Raw genomic sequence first — 16,505 nt, 5'->3', positions numbered from 1 at the left:
CAAAACTCCAGCTACACCCTAAAACCACCAAACACAATGTAGCATTAACTCTACAACAAGTATCGTTATTCTAAATATTGCATAGGGGTGACCCCAAACCAGCTTTGCTCTATATTGGTATCAAAAGTATCTTCAGTTACTACTATGAAATTTCAAGCTAGTCCCAAGAGTTTCTTTCTAGTTCTTTACCAGTTTAACTAAATAGCTGATGTAGAAGTTTACCCCTTTTTCATAACTCACTTACCACAAAGCTCAGATCCAGAACAGCATGCACTTGTTGCTCAGAATCTATCCTTTAGCTCATTTTCATCAGGAATAGAAGTAGAACGTCATGAGACTCATTCAGATCACACATGTAGTAAATAAAAGGTAGAATTAGTATGTGAGGTCTTCCAAGTTCTCTTTTTAAGGTCATTCACAAGCTATTTGTCTGTCACAGGTTATCACTTGCAACTCAGCTTCTCAGCTGAACTTGACTCCAGTAAAAGCTGGAACTGGCCCCATAATTTTGGAGATGAAGTCCCAAACCTCAGTAAGAGGAGTGCTATTCATTTCTGCATTTGAAATGAAAAATGCACACATCAAATTGCCAGGATCTAGTTTTCTACGACATTTCCCTAAAGAAAACCATCAGGAACTAAACTACAAATAAACTTCAAGTAAGAGGCTTACAACACCAAATGTTGACAAAACATAGTATGAGAAATACACTAGCTTAAATCGGCTACACAAAGGAATCTTACACAAAGGAAGGGTGAGGAGCTTGCAGATCAAGGCAGGAAACACTGTATGCAGGGTGTCAAATCCCACATTCAAGACATTCTCTGATACGAGCTGGTTTTAACTCCTTCTAGTAAACTGGATAATGGAAAAAAAGAGGGTAATCACAATGTGTTACATCTTCCATCCCCACACACACTGCAGCATTACTGCTTTTATTAAACTGACATTTGATCGCCAGCAGCGTGTCAGTCCTGTAAACAGGACAGGTTTAATTGCTTTCAGTGCATGTTTGGATGCACTTCAAGCAACGTCAGCACTTTGTGGGCATCATTACAGCTTTATTGTTGCATTCAGATCATAAAGAGGCAGCTATAAAAGCCACAAAAATTCAGCTACGCAGATGAGATGCAACAGTAACTATAAAGTTCTAAATTTCCCACCTATGATGAGGTGCCTGTTTAGGAATGAAACTTGTTCCCCGATGGTCAGCTCTGACTTTGGAATAGAGATCTCCATCATACAGCCCTTCACTTGAGAACTGGCACGTACAAGTACATGTGAACATCTGTCTCGGTGTGGTAGCATCCTTGGGGCTACCACAGGATTCAATATCACAGCAGAGAAAGAGTACAGACAACGGCAACAAGATCTCTGCCATCATATTAAGGAATGAGGGATGGAAACTGGTTTATTTTGGATCAGTTCACTGCTAGACATCTCTAATAAACCCTTACAAGGTGATCAAAACAGCGACACCGCAGCAAGATCAAAGAGCATCTGGTATTTCACTTGTCAGCAAGAGATGAAAGATGCAGTAACACGTAGGTAAGGGGAAACTTATGTCCCACCCGCAGCAACTCCAAAACTGTGGAAGAGGTTTTTCCTTCTTTTTCCATGTTTCCTAATTCTGTCTATCCAAATACAATTCTGGGTATGCAAACCAAAATGTTTTCACCTAGGTAAATATATCAAAACCTAATCAATATAAAAACCTTTCGCTGTGGCTGTCCTACCATGTAAGCACTGCTGTGAGCTAGGCTAGAATTCACCTCTTCCATCACGGTGCAGCTATCAAACTGCAGTGTACAGTATCCCAAGAGAGATGTGCCTGCAAAAACACCCAGGGAACAAAGTTAGAACTCCCGCCTCATTGTACCAGAATTTTCCTCTTGGCTAAAATTCAGGGAAAACTTGGCTCTGGAGAGGATAACATGTTCAAGGAATATGTCACATCAGAAAATAACATGGGAGTTCTTGCCAAAGAATCTTACTCAAACAGAAGTATTAATTTGAATAGACAAACACATCAAATATTAATTTACTACTGGATTAGTAATGAATATGTTAAGGAATTGGCTACTGTAACATTGATTGTCTTAATGATATTACGTTATTCCATCCAACCGCCACACTAATATGGACACAGATGCTTCCAGCTCCACTGCAGGAGGCAGAATGTACATCTTGGTGATGGAATACAACAACCCGGAACTCTCAGAACCAAAACTCTTCACATGTACTTCATAAATTAAACTAATTCACAAGTTTAAAGCATATCAAATAGAAGAGTACAGTACCAAAAAAAGCTAAAGTGTGTCCTTTTAATTAATATAAATTTATTGTGTCCTTAATTAAAAAATGAAAACCCAAGCCTAACTCTTAAGCGTCAAACTGGTATGAAGTTGCTCCAGTGAAGTGGGTGTAGACCAGTAAGGGATGCAAGCACACTTAATTCCTTCTAGATGTACACTGTTGCTTTGCTCCTGGTCCATCTGGTTTCCATACAAAAGGCAAGTTTCCCACAAGTTTGTAAAAAGTTGACTTTATTGGTTACAGTTATATAAAATGTGTCAGGATAGTTCCATCTAGTTGGTCATTAAGTGCTTGCAAGACCACCGAGACTCTTAAATACATCTGCAACTTACTTGATGCATTGTGCTGGAGGAGAAAGTCCCCCTTCAGTTGCTTACCTGCATTTACAGTACCTTCAGTAAGGCCACAATGTTCAAAAGCAATGACAACCCCACTTTTACATCAAGTTGTAATTTTTAATGTTTTCATTAGAATAGTCTTTATATCACTCTCCAATAGAAGAAACAATATAACTAACAGCAAACTTTAATACAGGAACATGCTCCAAGATTAACAACCCAAAAGGAAAACAAACTGAAATTGATGTAAAATGTAAATCACATATAGTACAATTGAAGTGTCCAAAACAATTTAAATAATTTTAAATATTTTATTTTTTTTTAAACTTGCTACAAATGCTTTTATACAATATTTCAACATAAAGTCCCCATAACAGAAATGTAACAAAATGGGAATGATAGTGAAAGTGAAAGTTAAAGTGGCACAAATTCACCAAACAAAGTATTAAACTACAAATTTTAAGAGGTAGATTACTTTTTTAAGTCAAGAACAAAAAATAAAAGGGGTGGCTGTGTAAAGAAACAAGTCACTTTTCCATCCATTCTGTCATTAATCTTGAAAGCTGTATGAACACATGAGAAATGGCATTTCCATAAAAAGCTGTTATCAACAACAGACTAATTTGTTGTCTTAAGTTATTAGATAGAGGTGTACAACCTTTCTGAGTAATTATATATTTAACTTTCAAAATATACAGGTATGTAGTCCTGGTCTATAGCCTTCTTATCGATAAAAAGATACACTGCATTCATTATATATATGGTATTTAGAAATTGATATCAGTATTTCATTGTTATATAAAGTTTCATTTGCATGTATAAATAGGAATTTGGAAAAAAATCCATAAAACATCCAAATCGGGCTTTTCCCGCATTGTATACCGGATATCTAAAAGACTCAGAAAGCGAGGAGGAGGAGGTGGGAAGAAAAGGAGATTCTGTGGTGCTAGGTTGGCCTCTACTGATTCAGTTAGACAAAAGAGACTAAATACATGACAAAAATACTTTGAGTGCAGCAACATTTGTTGTCCCTGAATCTACGCTGAATTATTGACAAAATCAAGGATCCTGCTTTGCCAAATACACCACTGACCTGCCTGCATGCCACTCATGAAGGTATGGGCAACTCCAGGATCTAAGCAAACACAAGGGTAGACTGGGTTTAGTTAATCCACTGGTTTTTTGGTGGTTTCACATGCGTTTTGTTTCAAATAGTACTCTTCTAACTGAATCATCCTGGAGCCCAGCATGTGTGTCAGGCATGGAATAAGACAATCTAAGCCTGACCCTGACTATTAGCAAGAAGCCTGCAGGCAATTTTATGATTGTGAGTCAGCTTCAGCTGGTTTCGCAAGCTTGGTGGATTTCACATCCATTGGCGTAGTGCTTATCCTAAGTTGAGCATGCAACAGCTCTATCATGTCATTAAGGGATTTTGTTTTGTTTTGTTTTTACAGGAGATTCCTAGAAAATAAAAGACAAGAAACTGAAGATAAATGACAAAACAAACTCTTTGTGAACGGAGTATGTTTACACAGAGAAACTGATAGGTGGAAAACAAACTGGAGACAAATATTACATGAAAAAATATGAAGCATTAAGATTTCCTGGAAGAAAAAAAAAAATACAGTGCCTACATAGAGTAGAATCAAAGCCTGTGCTGACAGTAGTGTATGAAGGCAAAAAAGTTCTTCATACTATATACTTGATAGAAAAACAAAGTTGACTACACAATCTAGATCTATGAACATTACTTTAGAAACAAAAAGCAAGAATTCTTCTAGCATAACTATTCATTAAACCAGTCAAGGCTGCAAGCTGCCAAAGTAAACTAACAGGATTTGAGAGAGTCAAGGAAATCTTGCCCCAGGTCAACTGTGATTTACCCCAAATACTACTGAACAATTTCCATACGCACAAATTTCCAAGTACTCCATTATTCTGCCCAAGGCCAAACGATTAATTTAGATGGAAAGATGTGTCACTTTAGCCTCAAATTCTACTGATCTGTTCTGGCACCATGTAAAATAGAGTTTCACACAACACTAAAAGAGCAGCTGATGAGAATTAGTATCATTGAGATGTTTATGTCCCAAGAGAACAGGCCTGGTAGACATTTCTTGTTCCTTAAAGGCATTTTTTTCACCCTATTCGTCTCCAAATTCCAGTAACATTTTTCTCTTTCAACACATCCTAATTGGTGTATTGACTGTTTTAAGCCAAGTTCCCCTTTAGTGCTTTGAAACAATTCTGTTAAAGTGAACCCTTACTTTACAAAGTATTTCCTCAACGTTTTCACCTAGAAGGTCTTCACTTTACGACACACAAGCTGCAAAGGTTGGATTCTGACACCTGATAAATTCTGCTTGTTCTGAAGGAGGCTGCCAGTTCCTCCACTGCCAATTACTTTGATTAAAAAATACTACCTTCAGCCGTAACTCTGGTGTTAAGCACAGCCATGCACTGCAGTTATCAAAACCAAAGGAACTCCTAACTACCACTGAGCTTTGTGGAAGTTACTGGGCAAATGAGGCACCTGTATTCAACTCCAGCAGGCCAGGAGCATGCTACTAACAGTTACAAACAGTTTGCAAAGTACTCTATTGATTTGAGAGACTACATGAAGATGTGAGTCGGGACTCAGGCACGTAGATTAAGAGTTTATTTGTTTATTTATTGAAGTATTACCCTTCCTTGTGATTAAAATGCTTCTTCTCAAAAAGAAATAGAACTTTCATTATAAAATTTGTTTATACTGCAACATAAGAGCATGAAACTTCTAAGAAATTTACATGTTCATGTAAGTTTTCTTACACATCTACTTCCCTTCTATTAAGTATTCACTGATCTGACTCAATATGCACATACATCTTTGAAGTATTTGGTCATGGTTTGGTTTTTATAAGATATGCAGAGAATGCTTTTTATTCAAGACCAACAACGCAAGTTCTTTTAGTGAGCAAAAAATGCAGTCATGATTTTTAGCTTAGCCAACCGCCGTAAACTAAATCTAGAAGGATTTTGGGCCCCCATATATGCCAGGTATCAAATACAAGCTCAGTGTCTCCCATACCATTTAGTTTAATGATGTTCAGTTTATTTGCACTCAGGTACTGACATTTCTTTTTCCAGAGTTTTCAATTCAGTTTATAATTAAAGACATTCTCTATACAAACTATGTATTATTTCATGACAACATGAAAGAATGCATCCAGTATGTACACCATACCTCAGCGTGACAGCTACTTAACCATGGTTTAGGAAACACAACTTTTTGTTTTATTTAAGTATGAGAAACTCAAAAAAAAAAAGACCACAAAATATGGCAAATCAGCAAGCAACGTGTTCCTGTGTTGTTTCAACTTCAAATTAAATGCTTACCTGAAATCTTTCAGTTCTTGCTTTGCACTGCTTTCATCTCTTTTGTTTTCTGCTGCCTCTGCATTTGCTGCCTGCTGTAGGCTTCGTGTAATAGGTCCTCCAATCCTCTCCCTAGCTTTTACCATGAATCTGTCTGCCTTTTTCTTACTTGCTACAGCAGACTTACTTGGCAAAACAGCTTTGTTATTCCTTTGTATTCTGACATGCAATTTCCGGGAGGCTTTGCTTGAGATTCCAGAGGAACTGTTCTTAGCGACCACCTTAGTCTTTTTCCCCTCAACGTGGGACATTCGGGACACTCTCACAGGACTAGAGTTCCTCAGTGACGATGATGAATTTGGCTTTTTAGAGCGAATGGAAGGTACAAATTTAACATTTTGTTTTGATCTGAAGGATGCAGAAGGAAGCTGGAGTTGGGCAGGTCCTGAGGTCCGTGCTCTGGTCTTGCCCAAGTGAGGCTGCATGCTCTGCATTTTGATTTCTGCATCTGCTGTCCGCCTGCGCTGGTTGCTGCCTTTCTCACTGCTTGCAGGTGAAGAACTTGCACCCTTTTTTGAAGAATTCTTTTTAGAAGAGGGAGAGATGGGTTTTTTGGGGCAGCTAAATGACGCGTGCTTGTTCAAGCTGCCAATGTAAGTAAACTCTCTATTACAGTAGGGGCAGATGTGAGGGTCTGACTCGGACGGATGAGTTTTCAAGTCTGCCTTCTGCTGGGCGGCTTTCTTTTTTTGCAGAATAGCTTTCTGGACAAGCTGGTTTTTCTTTTTCAATGCACTGATTTTGAGTTTGTTTGAGGACATTTTGCTAATCTCAATATTGAAATTAAGTCTTTTAGGCTGACCCATACGTCTGAAGGCATTCTTCCCAGGGCCAGCTATAACCACCATGCCATTCTTGGGCTGCACTGTCTGTTTGAGCGGTACTGGATTCTTTTTAGGTGTGTATCTCTTTTTATCGCTGGCAGATGCACAGGCCAATATGTGTTTGTGTAATTCAGGCATGTTATCAACACTCTTCCCACATTTTGTGCATCGAATGGCAGTAGTAAAAGTCTGTGGAATATTGTGGGTAGTGAAGTTTGTCGCTGTAACTCCAATCCCCATAGGATTACGATGGTGATACTGAAATGGAGGTGGTTTAAAGCTTGGGTAGTGTTGATTGAGGCCCATACGAACATCTGGATCTTTAGATTTTACTCCAGAAGCCATTATTTTTATAGTAGTATAAAGCTCTTCGGAGGAATCATTTAGATCTTCATCTTCCTCCTCTTTAGAAGGTTCCAAAGAATCTTCTGACAGGCTCTGCATGTGCTCCACATTTGCCTTACTGGGGTCAGTAAAATTCTGGGGTCTCAAAGTCCCACTTTCAAACTCATGATGTGTGCACTCTTTGTCTGGATGGAGATCCCGCTGATGCTGTTGCAAATTGCACAAAAAAGCAAATTCCTTTTTACAGACCGAGCAAACAAAGATATTTCCTACTCCGTGAAGCAGAAAGCGATGCTCTGACAAGTCTGTTTTATCCCTAAAAAGCTGTACACAGAATTCACATTTGAAGGGCCATTCTTCAGCATGAATGGATAAATGCTTTGTTAGGTCTTTAATGGAAAGAAAAGGTGATTCACAGACATTGCACACAAAGCTTTTATTGAATGTTTCCTGCACTACTCCTGATTCACCTGAAGTATGAGGATCTTCTCTTGCTTTCTGCTGTTCAGTTTCAGCTTCTTCTTGTTTTATTATCGGGAGAGTATTTTCAAGATTATCAGCAGAGGAAACAACAGAAGAAACTACAGAAAGAGGAGGTGGAGACGGAGATGATGAAGATGAAGAAGAGGAGAAAGAGGAGGAAGACGAGGAGGAAGATGAGGAAGAGAGCGTAGGAGGACCAGGTGAAGCAGCAGAAATAAGAGGTTCAACAGAAGGAACGGGAGATGGAGAAGGAGAAACTGTAGGTGAAAGAACTGGTAGCGGGGACTGGGTAGTAGTGTTAGAGAGTGGCGATGGACAAGAAGAAGTGTTAGTGGCACTGGCAGAGGCTTCTGGAATTGATAAGGGCATTGTGGGAAGGAGGGGAGGAGGTGACGTAGCAACTGTTAACATGGGTGGGCAGGGAGGAGGGGAAGGAGGATTGGTTGGTGTTAACAAAGGAGGCAGCTGGCAGATGGAAGGTACAGCAGATGCCTGTGGTACAGGGGAAACGGAAGAACTGAGGGGCTGAGTGTCAACAGAAGACAACGCAGATAGACTGGGATCCACGTCAGGTTCTGCCTGAGGCTCCAGGGATTTGCTTGGGCTCACACTCCTGTTCACCCCGAGTGTGCTGTCTGTGGCTGCATCCGTTCCATTATACTCATTCAGCAGAACCTTCTGTAACATGCAAGTGGTTGGTTTCTTCTTTTTAACACCACTACAGGTTGGCTGTATGGAATTTTCTTTATATTCCCTAATTTCAGTATCGCTGCAAGGCTTCTTATGCACACTTAAATCTAAAACAGATTCCCAGGGAACCTGGTTCTTATTCTTGGTATCAGACCTTTGTTTCACACCACTAGATAAATCCAGTGGCTGCTGGTTGCACACACTGCCAAAAGTTGGAGCTGCTGTCCAGTCTTTTGATATTTTATAGTCTTCAAAGCAAAGAGGGCTCAAAGTCTCTTTTTCCTCCCTTCCAGTCAGGCTCCAAGCAGGTGAGTTGCTGTGGCTTTCTAACTTTGGCATTTTTGAACTCCGAATATTATCGTTCCACGCAGTTTTTCCCTCACCTGATTTGACAAAGTCTCGAAGTACTGGACTGTGCTGTGGAGAACTGGGAGGAGAGCTGGTCCTTCTTTTAAATCTACTGGATACTGGAGGCAAAATAGGCGATGATGTAACAGAAGGTCCTAGTTTAGGGATCTCACCTGATGGAGTTATCTTCTTACTGTCCTGTGTCTGAAGAAGCTGTTTTAATTTTGATGACAAATAAACACCTTTTTCTTTCTGAAAAGGTAAGCTTTCTGTTGAAATGCTGAGAGGAAGATTTAAAGAACTAGTAGGAGTTACAGGATCTGGGTCTATTTCAGTTTTTATTTTTGGTACAAGAGGAGGGCTGGCAGTTCTCCTCTTTTTGGATTCATTGCTCCCACTGCTAGAGGGTTCCTTAGGAGGTTCATTCACATGTGTCTGTGTAACCTTTAGAGTTGGGGAAATTTCCACTGTGACTGGACTGATGATACAATTTAGCCCATACAAGTCTGCAGAGTTGGACTCCATCTGAATCACATCACAATTGCTAGTGCTGCTGTTGGACTGAATTTTACCATCAATGTAATAATTTAAATTTTCAGAGATATTGCTGGAAATATCCATAATATAGACATCATCTACTTCCCCCTCCTCTTCTATTTCTGTACTTGCTATATACACACTTTGGACTGGTGGGGCCTGCTCTGTCTGAAGCGGTGGCTCTTCAGTAAAGAATCCTTTTCTTCTGACACCTTTGGGAATAAGATGACGCTCATGAACCCTACGCTGATGCCTCCGCATGTTGGTGTGAGTTCCAAAAACCTTTTTGCAGTATTTGCATGGATGCAATTCTTTGGGCTCCTTATTTTCCTCAGCAAAAGCAGAGTTTGACATTTCTTGGGAAACCTTCTCAGAATCCAAGACAACAGAGTCTTGCACAAGACTGGAAACATTCAGGTCCTCTTTAAGACCATCATCCACAACTACTTGGTTATCAGCAACATTATCCAAGTGTTGTGAGGACGTTAGTGTTAAGAATGGTTTCCTTTTTGGCCCTGCCTCATGGCGTCGCTCATGTCTTCGCCTGTTAATTTGAGTACCAAAAGCTTTCCCACAGTATCGACACTTGAAAGCATGGTTAACAGTAGATATATGGATGTGCATGTGGCGTTCAAGTCCTTGCTTTGTTGTAAACTTCCTCTCACAATGCTGACAGGGAAACATGAATGTTTCTGGAACATCCCCATTTGATTCACCTCTTGCTTTTGGAATTTTCACAACCAGTTTTTTCTTTGGAGAGCTTTCTGGAGATTCTTCTGATGTACTCTTTTGCTCTTCCATGCAGTCTAACTTCTCTTCACATACCAAAGGCATTTCAGCATTTTCTTTAGGCATATTGGTATCCTCTAGCTCCTCTTCATCTTCTTCTTCTTCATCCTCCTCCTCATCTTCATCATCAAAATCATCTGATGCACAGTTTATTGCTTCTCCTTGTTTATCTTCAGTTACCATTTGTGGTTCACTGGTAGGACTAGGGATCATCAGCTTTGGAAGTACATCCTGATTTACCATTTCCTGAATCACGGCTGTTTGTTCCAGGGACAGTACAGCAGAAACAGAAGGTGCTTCATCTTCCTCTTTGCGACCTGACACACAGAGTAGGAAAAGAAAAGCATGAGACATTTTTACCAAACACTTCGAAGTACACTGCACCTTTCTTCTGCCTTTTTTTCTAACACAACATAACCAACATTTATGTTGTTATGACACTGATTTCCATTAAATAACAATAAATACTGACTGTATAACTAAGTTCCAAAGACTCTTCGTTCTAAAGAGTTTCGATTTATGTCTAAGTTTTACAGCACATTTGGTTTCCCTGTTGCCAGTCCTGCATGCTTAATGACATACTTCTAATACCAAAGTTCCTTACTAAAAAAACAAACATTTGGGCAAACAACATAAACATGTTCACTTTGCTACACTAACAAAACACACTGAACAGGACAAAAAGCATCCTCTGATTCAAAAAGAAGGTTAGAAGGAAAAAAATAAGATACTTAAGAACTCACCCTCTTTAGAGTCCCTCATATCTGCAGCAGTAGAATCCAAATCAGCCTTCTTCTGTTTTGTATCCACTGCCTTCTTTCCCTTTTTACCTTCCTGAGTCTTTTTCTTTCCTGGGGAGAAAAGATGACCAACATTCACTATTCCTGCTCAACAATATTTGCTTTTCATATTTGAATGGCAGAATTAAAACCCCAGCTTTGGAATATAACACACTTCTGTAGGAAGCCCATTTTCCTGAAGAATACCTATGACATCAGTAAAAAGGACAGCATTCAGATAAAGCAAGAAGTCTCTAGAGCCCAGAAGAAATTAGAAGACAACAATGAATGCCTAAAACCCTAAGACTCTGAAATACTTTACTCACTTTCAAAGCAAGAATAGACTATAACAAAAATGCGTTGTCCAGAGTTAACCAGCTCATACCATACAGTCACCAAATACCTTCATATGGCTACTGGATTACTATATCCAAAAAGCATATGGAAAATGTGTAATGTCTTCATACAATGCTAATTGGAAGATCCGATGAAGTGAAACCCATAGAGGCTTCCCTACTTGCACGAACATTCTGAATAATGACTTGAAGAGCTATAATAAAAGCAATGAAGTAATAACATTATGAGAAAACTAAAAGCAGTGTGATCTTGACCAACAAGGCAAAGACAATAAAACCAAACTAGATGGAACTCAGTTACAGTAAAATATAAAGGTATTTCATCATGTCCACCAACACAAACAAATTTTCTAACGTGTTCTATTGGCAAAATTAAGAGGCACAGGATGCTGAACACAAGGAAGATTAGGGGAGAATGGCAGTATGCAAAGACTTAATCAGTGACGCAAGATGTACAGACACTGTAACTTCATTTACCAATGCACTACAAAGTTACATCTGCTAATTTTTTCCATTAATCTTAAAAATTCAGTCCTGTAACATATGGAAATTATAGGAAGAACTGCAGTAACGAATGAAACTTTAAGGTCTTCCAATTCATTCATTGTAAAGACATATTTTACATACATCAATGCAGCTGAGACACCCATCTCCTCTGAAACATCACACTTCTACACAGTACCTCTTAGGGGTGAGAATTGTCCAGAAGCAGCAAGCCAAATTCCTCCTTCTAACACAAATTCCTTCTCTAACACTGAAAATGCTACTTTAACACACTGACCCTTCCCTGTAATCAGAAGTGTGCACCATAGCCCTAAACCCATTTAGAAGCACATTCTTCCAACCCACAATCCTGTCAACAAGTTCCTCCTCTTTTTTTTTTCCCTGAAAATATTTTTTTGCATCTTGAGCCAAGAAACTGAAATGCCTTTTAGAAAATGTTCCTCTATTCAAACTGAAAACGTCCAAGTATGCACCCCTCCAATAGAACAGATCAGAGACAGGTCAGCTTTAAAAGGAAATGCTTGGGTTTATTTGAACATTCTATTCTATCTAAGCAATTATCTGGATTTCCTCTCAAGGAGCTCACATTTCACAGGCTCTCCCCACATTCTGGTGTCTTTCAGTTTCACGTATGTAATTACCCTTGTGTTAATTTCCTAATTCCAATTCAATAGCCTTTAGCCTGAGAAACTGCAATAGTCACAGAATGAATTTATGTCACCTTTGGAAAACATACACATACCCTTCCTAACATGAACTAGCAATTATCTCATCATATCCTCAGATATTATAACAATCCCTCTGTCTAAAACAGCCCATAATGAACGAACAGTGGCTTATTTGATGATTCAACATTTGATCGTATTTTATACCAAACACCTGCAAGCTGTGAGAACATGCAGCGTGTATTTTAGTGTTCACACAGGCATAAGGAGTTGAAGCGCATCTTTCCCTGACAGGCTACTGAACGTCCAGCTTGAACATAGTTTCTTATTATCAGCACTTCCAATGTTTGTAACTACAACCGCTAGTACCAAGCCTGAGTACAAAGTATTTCAAATAAGCTTCCAGAAATACATGCCCAAGTCACTCGTGCAACATACAGTACCATAATCAACCAACAGTTCCATTTCTAGGTAAAAGATCCAAATGTGTAATTTCAATACATCCCAAGGGAACCAAACATACCTCATAGTACAACTTAGGACCAACCTAACAAAACATATTCAACTGCTAGAACCCTTTAAGAGCTGCCAATTTTTCTGCAGACTGCTCAGCATTTCAAGACCAACATCAGTATCTTGACTTAAATGACTTAAAATATGAAATTCTAGATTTATGGCTCATCTCTACAAGTGAGAGTGGAAACAGGCCCCTCTCATCTGTGCCAAACTTGGTCATGGTTAGAGACAGTGTTCTACTAGACAGTGCAACGTAAGACAGTACTGCAGATGAAGTCACAGGGCAATTCTACATTTAATTCTAGAGCAGCACTGAATTTCAGCATAACGACACGTTACCGTAACAGCCTTCAAACTCAGACTCAATTAATTCTTTCCTCCAACAGGACTAGAAATATACTGTGCTCTTTAAAATGCGAGGTCAAGTATGTAAAAGCAACAACAAAAATCACTCGTAGGTGCTAAAGCGTGCACAGGTATTCCAAAGCATTGTCCATTTATAGAATGTAACATTTACAGTATCTCAAATCCAATTATAATCTGGGAAATCACTAGAATAGCAGGATCTGTATGCACATTTGAGTTACTCAAATCACATACTTCCTTATGCTATGGAAGGAAGATCATTTGCAAGTTCTCCTGCCACACTCCTAAAAACCAAAGATGCAACCTGCTCACAATGCAACCTGCTCAGTGGTATGGCTGGAAACATTTCAAGTTCTTGGCCTTGAAGCATAGATGCATTTGAAGACAAGATTCATCTAGCACCTACTTGCCCTTACTCAGAACAGCGAGCAAACTTGCTGGTGTACACACATAATTCTAGATTGTGCCAGATCAGTGTCTGACAGTTATCAACTAGAGACAACCACCAATTTCTGATGTTTTCCTTGGACCAGCTTTAGTTTGTTCACTTTATAGGTTGCAGCGTTCTTGTAAAGGTTAAAAGAATCCACTGTACTCAAGCATGGCAATGACTGTCCCAGATGGGTCTACTTCATGGCCCTGAATGTTCAATAGCAGATGCCCAGGAAGAGAATTTAAGATCAGAGTAACAGTGAAGTGGTAATTCATTGATATACTCTCTCAGCTTTCACAGATCTAGAGTTCAGGAACTTCTGCAGATGTTTAATAGCTTTTGCTAGACTTTCTTCCAGGAGTTCTCAACATCCATGTACACTGAAACACTGGCATAATTTTCTTCCTGCAGATTTTCAACAAAAACCACAACCTACTATTCTGATGTAAAGGATATCACAGGGAGTAGCCCAAGAAGGTCTGTCCCTTAGTTTTCCTACTGTTTCAGATGTCAAGCACTAACGGAAGCCTGCAGGAGGGGAAAAATGGCTCACAATACAGAACCTGGTGGAAGCCTGAGTATAAGTACACACGTGCACTTACCATCAGGTTCCTGAAGGGTCCTACATGGCTGCTACTGCCAGCTGGATCCTCCACTTGGTCTAAACAAGAAAGATACAGGAATGAAACACAGGGAAAGTGAAATGGAAACAATGACAAAAGAATAAATGAAGGGCAGAACTTAATATACGTGCATGTGCATTAAAAGAATTGCAAAAGAAAGATGCAAAGGAAAATGAATGAAAGAAACAGACGGAAAGAAGCTACTTGTCTACAGTGACAAAGATCGAAAGAGGAATGCATCAATTTGGCTTGCAACTTCATTTTAAAATATGGTCCTTTTTTTCCCCTTTCTTTCACTTATGCTGCAGATAGGTCAGCACAAGCATTATCTGCTTTTAAACCTTCACAAAACCTGTATACATTTAGCCCAAACACTGCAACAGCCACAGGTGATCTCATGTTACTGCCAATATCCAGATAATCATTAGTCCCACTTACTATAGGAGATCAGATGACAACAGAGTAAGAATTTGAGAGGAATAAACTTTATTTTCCCATACTTCATTTTATTGATCAAACCAAGATACCTCAAAGCAACCTACAGTTAGCTGTGCTTGTATTTTCGCTCTTAACCAGAATACTAATGGAACTGTGAAACCAGAGTTATTTCTGGTCAGATGGAATAAGCACACTCAGATGCCAGGAGGCAAGAAGTTAAAGACAGTATGTCCATACACTTGGAGCTGAATTCTATAATTAAATGCTGCTAAACTGTACAAAAATGTTATTATCTTTAATTACCATTAAGTGCAGCACCAGGAGACACTGGCACAGGGTGCCCAGAGAAGCTGTGGCTGCCCCATCCCTGGCAGTGTTCAAGGCCAGGTTGGACACAGGGGCTTGGAGCAACCTGCTCTAGAGGAAGGTGTCCCTGCCCGTGGCAGGGGTTGGAACTGGATGAGCTTTAAGGTCCCTTCAACCCAAACCAGTCTGGGATTCTATGTTCACAGTTAAGATCATAGAACAAGGACACTCACATCTGACCTCGAACAGTTTTGATCCCTTACAAGAAATCTGACAGAAATAGGCCTCCCTAAAAATCTTGTGTTTATAAGGGAAAGAATCACTGGTCTAAGTTTCTGGTATTCCTTTGAAATCCGTAGCCAACAACTAACTGCAACCCAGTAACATATCTACCCCATACCCTACCTGTGCTGTCTGAAAGTACCACAGATACCTGCCCAAATCTCAAGTCTCCTGGAAATCAGTGCAGAAGAGACCCCTCGAAATGCATTCTTAGGGCACAGGTGAGTGTGGCCACCTTGCAAAGGTATGGCCAAAGGGAAAAGGACAAATTTCCATGTTATACCCTGACAAACACAGATCCTTACACAGTTTCATGATGCAAATTATAGTGTAATGACATAAACTTGATAGTCAAATCCCTGTGAGACTGGTTCGGATTAGTGAGAGTTTGCATCAATCCCATGCAGTGGTTGCTACTATTCTAGAATAGTATTTTGGCACTGGACATAATGAAATAAAGAATAAGTCTACATAAAAGCTAAAAAGTCCTACAGAAAACTCAGAGAAGACAACAGCATGATCATTTCCACATTATTGTGACTAATGAATTCTAAAATACTGATCCAACTTTATTTTTAATTTGAGAAACTGCTTGTTGTGCACCAGAATTCCTCTGTCCCTACACCCGGAATGCTGGTAGATGTCCTGCTTTTCAAGTACATTCCTTAAACCTTCAGGCATCGGTAAAAATCTGACTACTTGTTTGTTCTGGAAGACAGGCTAGAAAAGATGAATGCCTTTTGCACACAAAAAAAGCCATATCCAAAATAACAGCATAAATGGCTCCAAAAAATTAAACCCAAGTTGTGTTGGCTGGAGGAGCATGAAAAAACACAGAAACATGTTGCAGTGATTTCTTAGAATCTTGTCCAACTGTGAATGTCACAGCACATCAATGTTAAAGACCTTACATATTTAACAAATGGAATTTATTAAACAGTAAATTAAGTAAGCACCAACAAAAAAAAAAAAGTATTGAATTCAAGATGCCCATTACGAAGATGTGAATTCTGAGGCTATTCTTTTAACACATTTTCCCCTGTTGGCTTTTAAGTGTCTTGGCTTTGCTTTTTGATTTACTTTTTTTCATTCCACCATTAGCCACAGTTCATTACAGAGTGAAATCCTGTTTACAAAACCTCTCCTG

At 39.4% G+C, this 16,505-nt stretch overlaps 1 protein-coding gene across 4 annotated transcripts in view; it reads right to left on the bottom strand.

Moving 5' to 3' along the window:
- PRDM2 (PR/SET domain 2) overlaps positions 1-16,505 on the bottom strand; it is a 72,011-nt gene that overhangs the window by 11,312 nt on the left and 44,194 nt on the right. For 2 of the 4 annotated variants that reach the window (XM_030508230.1, XM_030508232.1), the window contains 2 exons: positions 10,834-10,941; positions 6,036-10,407 (listed from right to left, as the gene is read on the bottom strand). In XM_030508230.1, the coding sequence (XP_030364090.1) occupies positions 6,036-10,407; positions 10,834-10,941 (4,480 nt within the window). Of the gene's footprint in view, positions 1-2,529; positions 4,119-6,035; positions 10,408-10,833; positions 10,942-14,311; positions 14,371-16,505 lie in introns of those variants that run through there. The other 2 variants (XM_030508233.1, XM_030508231.1) reach the window with 2 other exon arrangements.

The sequence above is a fragment of the Strigops habroptila genome, chromosome 16 (assembly GCF_004027225.2).
Source record: "Strigops habroptila isolate Jane chromosome 16, bStrHab1.2.pri, whole genome shotgun sequence".
NCBI lineage: Eukaryota > Metazoa > Chordata > Aves > Psittaciformes > Psittacidae > Strigops > Strigops habroptila.
Note: the sequence above shows the minus strand (reverse complement) of the source record. Positions and strands in the feature narration are given on the sequence as shown.